General features: G+C 42.7%; 1 protein-coding gene across 1 annotated transcript in view; it reads left to right on the top strand.

The window, feature by feature from the left end:
- FLT3 (fms related receptor tyrosine kinase 3) overlaps positions 1–12,251 on the top strand; it is a 76,903-nt gene that overhangs the window by 61,772 nt on the left and 2,880 nt on the right. The window contains exons 20-23 of the mRNA XM_036458456.2: positions 4,576–4,698; positions 6,746–6,857; positions 7,608–7,707; positions 8,177–8,282. Coding sequence (XP_036314349.1) covers positions 4,576–4,698; positions 6,746–6,857; positions 7,608–7,707; positions 8,177–8,282 — 441 coding nt within the window. The remainder of the gene's footprint in view (positions 1–4,575; positions 4,699–6,745; positions 6,858–7,607; positions 7,708–8,176; positions 8,283–12,251) is intronic.

The following is a 12,251-nucleotide window of genomic DNA, read 5'->3' as shown; positions in this document are numbered from 1 at the left end:
AGGACCAAGTACAGAATTCCCTACTTTCTAAGCCAGCCACCCTGAGTGCCTTTGTCTGTTTCACAGCTTCCTGCTATGGGCAGAAGCCCTGGAGACCTGCCTACTACCTCCTTCACTGATAATTCATGATTCTTCAGTGCTATGAGGAGAAGGTCCTGGAGCCTGCCTCCAATCATGGCCTTTACCTCAATTTTGTGATCTTTCTATAACTGCCTTTCAGCCCTGGGTTCCCTGATGTTTCAAGTGTTTCCTGCCTATAAGCAGATTTAAGCCATTCCTCCAGCTACTTTCTGTTCTCATTTGCTTGCCTTTCATTATCTTCTCTTTATTTCCCAAACTTTTTCTCCTCTTTTTTTCTTTGAGCCTTTTACTTTCTTCCTCCCTCTCTCCTCCACTTTCCTCCCTTTGACTCCTTTCTCCCTGAGTTGGAGAGAATCATTTCAACTTTATTATTTTCTTTTAAAAAAGTACTCTATTATGCAATGTTACATGTCAGTTACATCTCAGTTTTTAAAAAGAGTAACATGAAGGGGCATAGAAAGGGAGTGGACTGACAGTTCTTGGGGGAAAGGGGAGTGGAGGGTGCAGGAAGAGACTGAACAAAAGGCATCACCTATGGAGTAGGTCAGTGTGTGTCGGGGGGGAATAAGGACAGGGGAGGGTAGGAACCTGGTGGAGGGGAGCTATGGGGGGGAAAAAGAGGAACAATTGTAATAATCTGAACAATAAATATTTATTAAATTTAAGTAAGTAAATAAATAAATAAAAAGAGTAACATGAAATAAGCCAAAAGCTTGGAAGACTAAAAAAAAATCTATTCATAATAGCAACTAAATCTATAAAACATCTTAAGGTAAACAAAACAAGAAATATTTACACTAATAAAAGAGAAAAATGCTAATTGACCGTACCTTCATGAGTTTGGTTGACGCCCACAGCTAATCAGAGCGAGTATGCAAATTAACCCAACCAAGATGGCGGTTAATTTGCATATGCTGAGGGAGGGAAGAGTGAAGCCTGCAGATAGCATAGAAGGAAGAGGGAGGAAAAGTGGAAAGCTGCTGGAGGGAAAGTGTGGGCGGGGCAGAGCGGGGCAGGCGGTGGCTTGCAGAAATCTTCCTGCAATGAGCTCCTAGTCCTATATAATAAAAGCCTAATATGCTAAGTGTCCAGTCCACTGGTTGGCTGATTAGCCAATCAAAGCATAATATGCTATGATATGCTAAGGCCACTCAACCACTCGCTATGACATGCACTGACCACCAGGGGGAGAATGTTCCAACCAGTGGGTTAGCTTGCTACTGGGGTCTGGCCAATCAGGACTGAGTGAGATGGACCAGACATGCCTTAGAGCCCTCCCGTGATTCCCCCCACTCTAGCCAACCTCCCTGGCCCTGATCATGCACTGGTGAGTCCCTCAGCCTGGCCTGTCCCCTCTCACAATCCGGGACCCCTTGGGGGATATTGGAGAGCTAGTTTTGGCCCAATCCCACAGGGGGAGTGCTTCTCAGCCAGAAGCCGGGGTCACGGCCAGAGGGTGCAACAGGGGTGGCAGGAGCGTCTCTCACCTCCTTGGCAGTCGGACATTCCCCAAGGGCTCCTGGACTGCAAGAGGTTGCAGGCAGGCTAAAGCAGCGTTTTTCAACCGCTGTTCTGCGGCACACTAGTGTGCCGCGAGATGTTGCCTGGTGTGCCTTAGGTGCAGACAAGACAAGAATTTTATAATTTTTCACTATTTTGTTTACTTAATATTTCATAATAAAGTAATTATAAAATACTTTCTTTGTGTTTATTTGATTCCTATTCAAGATAATTACTTTATATATAGTCAATATAGGCACAGAGTTAAATTTTTTTAACATTTTCTAATGGTGGTGTGCCTCGTGATTATTTCTTGAAACAAGTGTGCCTTTGCCCAAAAAAGGTTGAAAAACACTGGGCTAAAGGACCTCCCCTCCCCCCATCAAGTGCATGAATTTCATGCACTGGGACTGTAGTCTTTATATGAAAGAAACCTGTGAAACTTTACTAAAGGGCAAAAAACAAACTCCAGATAAATTAGTTCTACTATATAAATAGGAGACAATGTTTAAAGGGAAAGTCAGTTTCCTCCAAATTAATTTGTATATAGGGGTAAGAAAAGTAGGTTTACAGTTATTCATCTGAGAAACGACATGCAGGTTATGATTACTACAATAGCCTCATTAACTACATGTCATGAGTACTCACAACTGTAGACCTGCTTTTGCCTACCTTGTATTTAGCACAACCTCAATTAGAAGTGCAAGAATCCCTGCCCCCCGAGGATATTAAAAGTACTTATTACCTATTTGCTCTTCTTTTCCAAATTTGGACATCCTTGCTCAATAGTTTTTAAAAATCACTGGCTCATAGTATTTTCTTTTTCTTTTTTAAAATATATTTTATTGGAATTTTACAGAGAGGAAGGGAGAGGGATAGAGTTAGAAACATCAATCACCTGCATACCCGCTACTGGGGCTGTGCCTGGATACCCCCTACTGGAATTGAACCTGGGACCCTTGAATCCACAGGCCGACACTATCCACCGAGCTAAACTGGTCAGGGCTCATAGTATTTTCTTGACCTTCATCTCTGAGATACATTCTTCTCTTCATCTTCCTTCCTGCTGTTGGATTCTTTTTGTCCGAGTTCCTTTATCTGTGTAGTTCACCTGCACATCGACAGTAGTGCTTTCAGGGGGATCTTTGCAGATGCTGGAGGGTTATCCACCAGGATCGTCTGGTCCGGTTGGCTGTTTGTAGTTAAGTAAATACTCAAACTGCTCACAACTGGGGGTCAAGGAGCACTGCTTTTCCCCTCTGGGCTGGTGGTAAGAATATTTTGAAGAATATCCAGTATCTTAGGCCCTCTTCCCTCGTTTTCCCCGTAGGCCTTCCCCTGAACCACGGTGGCACTATCTCCTGTTTTTGTCCCTCTGCAGGCTCTGTGATGCCCTCAAACATTACTTGATCACCGGCTAGTGCTAAGCACTGTGCTATGTGCTGAGATACAGTCAGAGCTCATCATTGTTAGGGGTGAAAGAGATCAGGAGTCAGGCAAATCAGTGATTATATTGGAGCATGATAAATACTGTGTTCTTGCCAAAACCGGTTTGGCTCAGTGGATGGAGCATCGGTCTGCGGACTGAAGGGTCCCAGGTTCGATTCTTGACTAGGGCATGTACATTGGCTGCGGGCATATTCCCAGTAGGGGGTGTGCAGGAGGCAGCTGGTCGATGTTTCTCTCTCATTGATATTTCTAGCTCTCTATCCCTCACCCTTCCTCTCTGTAAAAAAAATCAATAAAATATATTTTAAAACAAACAAATAAATACTGTGTTCTAGTAAGACCTGGGAACCCAGGGCAGCGACAGGCCTGGGGGAGGGAGGTGGTGCAGAAAAGCCTTTCTGAAAGAAGACCAGCAGGGAACATGGGATGAGGTCAGAATATGGAATCAGAGAGAATTTGTTGAGAAAGATTATGGGTTTAAACATGTTGAATGTGAGATTCTTTGGGCAACAAAGCAGACACTTGGCTATGCCTATCTGAAGCTCAAGGGAACTGTTTGGGTTGGAACTAGAGATCTGGGTGCCGATGGTTGCTCCCTGGGTTGGACGAAGTGCTCAGGGGAGGGTGTGGAACCGCCAGAGCAGTAGGAAGGAAACAGCCTGGAGAAGGCTGGACAGCAGAACCCCATTCCCAGGGAGCTCAGATCCACTCATGCCTGGATAGGCGCTGTGCAGGTCGGCCCTGGGCTTAGCAGGAGCAGCCTGGGCAGACCCCTGGGAGGTGGGAAGGGGGAGGGGGGCTGCAGGGGTGAGGTGGGGAAGTGGGTGAAATGTAAATGGAGCCTTTAAGTGAACGGCACTCACAGTAGGAAGGAAGGGAGCTACAGGAATTTGAGTCTTTATGGCTTTTGCTTTTATATTTTAAATATTGAAAACAGACCTTTGGACCTTTGCTACTTGTGCCCTGTTCCTTTAAAAATCTTCCTTCTTAATTTTCTTGACAAACCACTTGGATTAAAGTTATATCATATTTTAATTCAGGGATTGTTTTTTCTAATTCCACTACAGTCAACCTTCCCAAGCTTATTTTTAGTATTCTTTTCTGAATGTTTTCTTTGAGGTTACTCCATTTTATTGCCAAAGTCATTTTCCAGTCAGAAAAGTGACTATTTTCTCCATCACCACAATAAGAGTGCTGAAAGACAGCTCTGAAAATCCCTCTGGGAGCTCAGCAGAGGGCCGTGTTGTGTCCCATATTTAGAGCAAGATGCAACATCAACTCCGTTTGATCTCCTTTCTAAGAATCCATCCCCTTTGGCCTCTGAGAATGTTCCATTAGCAGCACAATGTCTGTAGCCATGGTAGCTGGAGAATTGGGCCCTGACTTGGTTACATTTCATGGTGACTGCTCATGACCCAGCAAAGATAAGACACCGCATGAACTATGCATGCATTCATCTGTAACTCCTGCTGAACTCAAAGCCAGAAGAAAGGTTGCCACTGTGAGTTGCACCACAGCAAATAACTCCCGTATCGTTCCTTCCAGTGTGTTCACAGAGACCTGGCCGCCAGGAACGTGCTGGTGACCCGTGGGAAAGTGGTGAAGATATGCGATTTTGGATTGGCTCGAGATATTATGAGTGATTCCAACTACGTTATCAGGGGCAATGTGAGACTGCTGTTTCTTACACGTTTTTCTCCCATTATTTTGTGTTTTGTCATTGTCATGGTGAACATGTGCACTCACCACAGTGTTGATTAGCATCCAAACATTTCCTTTGAGCAGTTTGCTTTTTTATGCTGAACAAATTTTCTACAGCTTCAGGGAATATCTTGTCTGTAACAAAATTTGAGCAAAACAGCAACTCATCTATCCTGGGGCTCATCAGAATAGGTCGTTTAGGGTCCTTGGAGTACAAACCACACTAAAAAACAAAGCTCATTACTTGCAATTCTTTCCCTTAACTATAAAGTGGCTATTGAGTTATGTTTTCAATGATGGGAATAACTAATAGATACAATAAAGTACTTAATGTAAATCAAATATTAAATATAAATTTCTATAAGGCACAATATGTAAATTAAATATTAGTTAATGAATATTTTTCATCCTATTACTTTTACACAGGGAAACGTAGAATATGACTAAATTTTCTTGTTTAAAAAAACCAAGGATAGGTGTGTTATTTATAAGAAAAGTATTAGAAATACTAGAAGATAACATTGAGTATGATTGTTACATCTGGATTCAAGCCCCTATTCTTCTTCTTTGGGGCTCTTCATTTTGGGGTTTCTAGCTGCTTTATTGTCCTTACTTGTAAAATAATCACAAATGCTGATATAATGCTTACTGGGTGCTAATTTCTGTTTTATGGGCTTTACATATATTAATTCAGTTAGGTCCGGGGTCAGCACACCGCGGCTCTTTGGCCCCTTGAGTGTGGCTCTTCCACAAAACACCACTTGCGGCTATGCACGTACAGTGCGATTGAAACTTTGTGGCCTGTACGCAGAAGTTGGTTTTCAGCCTGGGTGAGTCTATTTTGAAGAAGCGGCAATAGAACACTCAAGGGGCCCAAGAGCCACATGTGGATTGCGAGCCACGGTTTGCCAACCACTGAGTTAGGTCAAAAGTACTCATTTGTGGCTGAGGAAACTGTAGCACAGACATGTAACTTGCCCGTGATTACACAGCCCAAAGATGAGAGTGTGAATAGTCTGAGCCTGAGTCTCTGTATAACCACGATGGATGGTACGGTGTTTCCCATGGGGAATATTCACTGATCTCAGTCAGCATCATTGTGGGAATGAACCAATAAAATGCACATGAAACCTCCTGTCCAGGGTAAGCATCCAATAAATGTTAAAAATCAAATTCAATTATATTTCCACCAGACTCAAATAATCATCTGAGCTGATGTTAGATCTGTGCTTCATTTAGCTGACGTCACAAATAAGATGATTGTTCACCTATGCAGTTTCTACCCTACTAATTGGTGGTCACTCCTGTAAGAAGCTGAATCACATTTGCAACTACAGTTCACTCATTCAGTTAATCAAATTAGCCAGATTTGCCTACTTGGTCCTATCAGTTCATCAATTTGTGGAGGATTTAAGATAGGGTTTCTATCTTGAGTTTTTATTTTACTCGACAGAATGAACGTGCGCTGCGGAGGGCTCCCTAACCCATGAGGAAAAACTATTACACAGCGCTCTGCGTCCCCGTCTTGGTTCTCACCTGAGGCTGTGCTCATTTGAAACCCCCGTTTCCTGCTGCTGGAAATTACTAAAGCCGCAGAAGCCTGCCTGCTGTCATTTCTGGAAGTGATGACATATGCTTCCTTCACCACATTTTCTTGTGTAGAGCATTTTCACTGAAATTCTTCCAAGAAATGCTTTAACAAAATGATGCACTGCTTCATTAGTATCCACTTACCTCCGAGCAACTGACTAGCTACCCCTTAATGGAAAGTATCTACTGTTAAGCTTTTCAATCGCAAGCACAAGTTTTTGTTCAAGTTAAGTTTTAAAGAAATATGGGCAGGGTTTTTCTTAAGGCTACTATGTTAGAATGCTGGTTTGATATGAGGAGTATGATTTTCTCAATAAAGCATTAAGAGTGGCCTTAGGAAGATCAAATTTATCTTCTAGCTCACAAGAGACAAGAAGTGTTTGTCCAGGGAAAACTCACCATTGATCTCTTGGGTTTTACACAGGCCCGCCTGCCTGTGAAGTGGATGGCTCCTGAAAGCTTGTTTGAAGGGATCTACACAATTAAGAGTGATGTCTGGTCATACGGAATATTACTCTGGGAGATATTCTCACTTGGTAAGGTTTGCAGTTTGCTGCCCTCTCTGGGCTCTGGGCTTTTGGACAGTCCGTCTTTCTGTGCCCTCCTCAGCTCCTAAGCCAGAGTGGATGAAATGCCACCTGGAATGCGCCCAGAGCTCCCAAGTCTTACTTCTGTTGCAGCAGATGCCTCTCGATGTTTTATTTACTGGGGTCAGTAATTCTGTTGTCAGCCCATTACCTGTTTGACAGCTGGAACCATGATTTGGCCCAGTAACAGCCCAGCACAATTCAGCATCTGGCTCATTGGAGCTCTCCATACATTTGTTAATTGAATGAATGAAAAAAGAAATGAAGAATGAGCCCTAGCTGGTTTGGCTCAATGGATAGAGCATCAGCCCATGGACTGAAGGGTCATAGATTTGATTCCCGTCAATGACGCATACCTTGGTTTCAGGGGTCCATACAGGAGGCAACTGATCAATGTGTCTCTCTCACATGGATGTTTCTGTCTCTCCCCCTCCTCCATTCTCTCTAAAAATCAATGGAAAAGTATCGATGGATGAGGATTAACAACAACAATAGCAGGGAGGGAAGGAGGAAAGGGGCAGGGAGAGAGGGAGGGAGAGAGGGAGGGAGAGAGGGAGGGAGGGAGGGAGGGAGGGAGGGAGGGAGGGAGGGAGGGAGGGAGGGAGGAAGGAAGGAAGGAAGGAAGGAAGGAAGGAAGGAAGGAAGGAAGGAAGGAAGGAAGGAAAAAAAAATGCTTCTACTCCCCAATGTTTCCCTCAGGTGTCAATCCTTACCCTGGCATTCCGGTTGATGCAAACTTCTATAAACTCATTCAGAGTGGATTTAAAATGGACCAGCCATTTTATGCTACAGAAGAAATGTAAGTTCTTACAGACTGTGAAGTGGCTGAAATCAGAAATTCTTAGTCTGTGTAGTTCCCAGTGCATGACAAGAAAAGTAAAACTCCTAATGCAAAGCTCATATGATTCCTCTTTAGAAAAGAAAACTCCCCCGTTGTGTTTGGGGGTTTCTGAACGAAACCGAGCCTTTCCTGCCCTGAGGTACTCTCACTTCTGGGTTTCGGTTCCTTTGCTTGAGGGATCCTGAGTGATAAGACTCCATCTCCTGACGTCTGGTCCACATTGTATTTTTTAAAATGCATTTCTGTCCATCATCAAATTTGCCCTTTCTGATATGAGTTCAAAATCCAGTCAAGTACTTGCCACAAAACAAACATGCCACAAATACGCAGCTCCCTGGCAATCAGTGGTACTTCGTTATGTGAAAAATTATCCCTTTTGCTCCATTCAGATTTCCTCATCTTGCTCCCTGTTCTGTTACTTTTATAGATACTTTATAATGCAGTCCTGCTGGGCTTTCGACTCAAGGAAACGGCCATCCTTCTCTAATCTGACTTCATGTTTGGGATGTCAGCTGGCAGACGCGGAGGAAGCGGTATGTGGTAGCACGGCCCTTTCTCAAGTGGGACTCCAAAAAAGGCCATGAGAACACTCACTGCCAGTTTCCAAAGAACCCAAGGCACCAAGTTGCCTTCCTCACCCCAACTTGTCATGGTTGCCCTTTAAAAGTTGTGTGTAGTGATACACTTGAATCTAATATAATATTGTAGGTCAACTGTAATTAAGTTTTACACAAAATTAAATTTAATTAAAAAAAGAAAAAGATAGTATGGGTGAGACATACTTATTAATAAGGAATTTCTTTTTTTTTTGGGTGGGGGGAGTTTTTTTCTGAAAATTTCAGCCAATTGATTAAGGAATTAAATGCTTTTAAGTGTCCAGTGCAGAGGACTAGACAACTAAATAAAATTTAATCCCTGACCTACCTTTCCTAATTCATGATGAAGCTCTGTACAATGCAATCATGTAATATAACAGAATGGAAAGAACATTAACCTGAATCTGTGAGTGTCTAATACCAGTTCTACTTCTCTGCTCCCTAAGAGGAGTGTGAATTATAGGAGATCACTTTATTTCTCTGGGCCTTAGTTTTCTCACATGTAGCATAGGTTGCTAAATTAAATGATCCTTGAACTTTGGGAACATGGAATTACTTTGATGATTCTTTGTCTCATTAGCACCACCTCGTACAGCAAAAGGAGCCATCCCCTAGGTGAAGTGAACGAAAGATGGCACCTTAAACTCCCCATACCTGGGTTTAAATCTTGGCTCATTAGTTTGCTCCTTATATGACTTAAGCCACTTAGCTTTTTCTGGGGTCTGTTTCCTGATCTGAAGTATGGGATTAACAAACCTTACTTTACATAATTTTAAGGAGTAATTAACAAGACATATGTACCTGGCCAGTGTGCCTCAATGGTTGAACACTGACCTATGAACCAGGAAGTTATGGTTTGAGTCCTGGTCAGGGCACTTGCCTGGGTTTAAGGCTTGATCCCCAGCAGGGAGTGTGCAGGAGGCTGGCGATCAATGATTCTTTTGTCATTGATGTTTCTATCTCTCCCTCTCCCTTTCTCTCTGAGATCAATAAAAATATTTTTTTAAACTTATATAAAAAAAAGATGACATATGTGAAAAGTCTTAACACATAGCAGGCACTTAGTAGTTACTCAATAAATGTTAGTTAAATATGAATCTGGTTCTTTAAGTGGATTATCTTTCTTCTGTTTTGAAGTTATTAAGAGCCCATTTTCAATTCTGTGGTTTCTCTAGAGGTCTATGTAGACAATGAGTGTCCTTTCCTTCTGCTATGATTTTTTTAAAAATCGTGTATAGAAACTAAGATATTGTCAGGAAATTAGGTCAAAAAGGTTGTGAGAAACAGAAAGCCCCGAAGGGACTACAGGCTATTGGACAAATTACCGGTAAGCAGTTAATGACACCATGAAAGAAACTGAAAGGAGAGTTATAGAGAGAAACAAGAAATGAGCTGGTGGAGTAAAGAAAAAGGGTTGAGTGATTTTTACGTTTTGGGAAGTTAGGTGCAGGTTTACAGAGTGGTTTTTGAGCTCTGCTGTGAAGAATGTGTAGTATTTTGGCTACCGAGGAATGGAGGGTTAGCAGTGTGTTCCATGCTAGATGAGTAATATAAAGGGTCAAAGGTGAGAAATTAGGATGGGAAATAAATGGTTGTGACTACATTGCAGGGTGAGTGAGGGGAAAGGGAGGAAAGAAGACTGTGAAGGTGGGGAGTGTAGCCAGGTGGGGAGGGGCCAGTGCTAAGGAAGAACCCCGTGGCTTTGGTCAGGATCACCTTGGTCTTGGTGTGCGGTTCTCCTTTCATGTCCCCCACACACAGGACGTCCAGATCCCCTTCCTTCTGTTCAGGGGGCATCAGGAATGGAATGGCAAGCTTTCCATAGATCAAGGGTGTGTAGCATCCGGCCTTTGGGCCTTATAAGGCCCCCCAAATCATTAGGTCTGGCCCTGCCAAAGCATTAGGGGTGAGTATATTAAATGTTTGACCAAATTTAGCAGGCTAATTTTTAAGTTGATAATTTTGTATGGCCCTTGAATGATATTATAAATACTCAATGGCCCTTGGCAGGAGAAAGGCTCCCCACCCTTGCTATAGATAATGCTTCAGCTGAGGGTATCCATGCTCAAGGACAATGCTCCAACTTTCCCCCCAATTTCTTCAGCTCTCTCCCTCTGTGATGAAAAGATGTTGTCTTACCAGAATCAAAGCCTTTGGTAGCAATTGGTAGCTTCTTTGGGTAAATTAGGAAAAGGCGCCCCCTATGGGTGGGATGAACACACCAAAAGAAGTCCCTGACCACTGGCTGGCGTATCCAGTCTAGACTCCTGGACAGCATAGCACATACGAGTTTCAGTTCCCACTTGCCCACTTGGCTAGGCACCTTTGAACAAGGGGTAACCTGCACAACCATATCAGGCAGCTCTGCCCATTGTGAGCAAACTGTCCCTCCTCTGCTACCACTCCATCTTTTCACAACTAAGCATCATCACGTCCAGTCTCTCCCCCCCCCCCCCAATATTTTTATTGATTTCAGAGAGGAAGGGAGAGGGATAGAGAGATAGAAACATCAATGATGAGAGAGAAACATTGATCAGCTGCCTCCTGCATGCCCCCTACTGGTCCCAAGCATGTGCCATGAAACCTGGGACCCTTCAGTCTGCAGGTCGATGCTATTCCACTGAGCCAAACCAGCTAGGTCATCATATCCAGTCTCTTGAATGGGAAAACAGACCTGGCCAGCATACTTTGCTTGGGGTCACCTTTCCTGGAACGCATGTGAATGGTTTTTGTAGAATCTCTGTTTCTGCTTTATCATGCATAGGGAAAGGAAGTGCTCTCAGAGAACAAGTGAAAATGGAGGGAAATGCATAGAGAAAATGTAGGCTAATACTTTTAGATATAACCCAACCCCAAAAGTGTAGAGTGAGGGCAGGGTGATCATTGAATAACCCACTAAAGTATTATTTAAAGAGTGGTGAACCAATGAAGATTTTAGAGCAGACAAACATGCTTCAATGTTTGTCTTAAAGACCCAAATCACTATGTAGGGTTAATTAGATTTATGTGATGATCATTTTGCAAGATAGACAAACTTTTAATCACTTCGTGTACACCTGAAACTAATATAGTATTATAGTGAATTATTCCTCAATTAATATAAAAAGTGAGCCAGGTCAAATATTCTCTTCTCTACAAAGACTCCCTTAACTCCCCCAGTCAATTTTCAGGCTCCTTTTTTCAGACTTTATAACACTTTTTATATGAAATACACATCATGAAGATTTTAGAGCAGACAAACATGCTTCAATATTTGTCTTAAAGACCCAAATCACTATGTATGGTTAACTAGACTTATGGGATGATCATTTTGTTTTGTGGTCCTCTTTCTCATCACTGGACTTGATGTATGAGGACAAGGGTGGTGCTGCTCATCTTTACGTCACCTGATGGAGTCCCCTACACAGGAGACAATAGCTGTCACTAAATAAATGAACAAATGTGGGTTGAGGCCACATCTGTACTGTTCACCATTATATATCCAACTGCTAGCATAATGTTTAGTATATAGAAGTTGGATGTAAATATTTCTAGAAAGAAAGAAAGGAATCATAAAAGTAAATTAGGGGAAACAAAAGCGAAAGAGTGAGAATAAGTGTACCAGTTAAGAGGTGAGTGCATAGCCAGTGTGGCTCAGTTGGTTGAACGCCATTCGAAAGGTGGGTTTGATGCATGAGGGAGGCAGCTAGTTGATGTTTCTCAACTCACATCAATCTTTTTCTCTCTTCCTCTCCCTTCCTCTCTCTAAAATAAATAAAAATACAATAATAAAAATAAAGAGGTGCCCAGCTAGTATGACACTCAGTGATTGAGTGTCAACCTATGAACCAGGAGATTCAACTTGGCAAATGCTTGGGTTGTGGGCTTGATCCCCAGTGTGGGGTGTGCAGGAAACAGCCAATCAAT

The sequence above is a fragment of the Pipistrellus kuhlii genome, unplaced genomic scaffold, assembly GCF_014108245.1.
Source record: "Pipistrellus kuhlii isolate mPipKuh1 unplaced genomic scaffold, mPipKuh1.p scaffold_m20_p_3, whole genome shotgun sequence".
In the NCBI taxonomy this organism is placed as follows: Eukaryota; Metazoa; Chordata; class Mammalia; order Chiroptera; family Vespertilionidae; genus Pipistrellus; species Pipistrellus kuhlii.
Note: the sequence above shows the minus strand (reverse complement) of the source record. Positions and strands in the feature narration are given on the sequence as shown.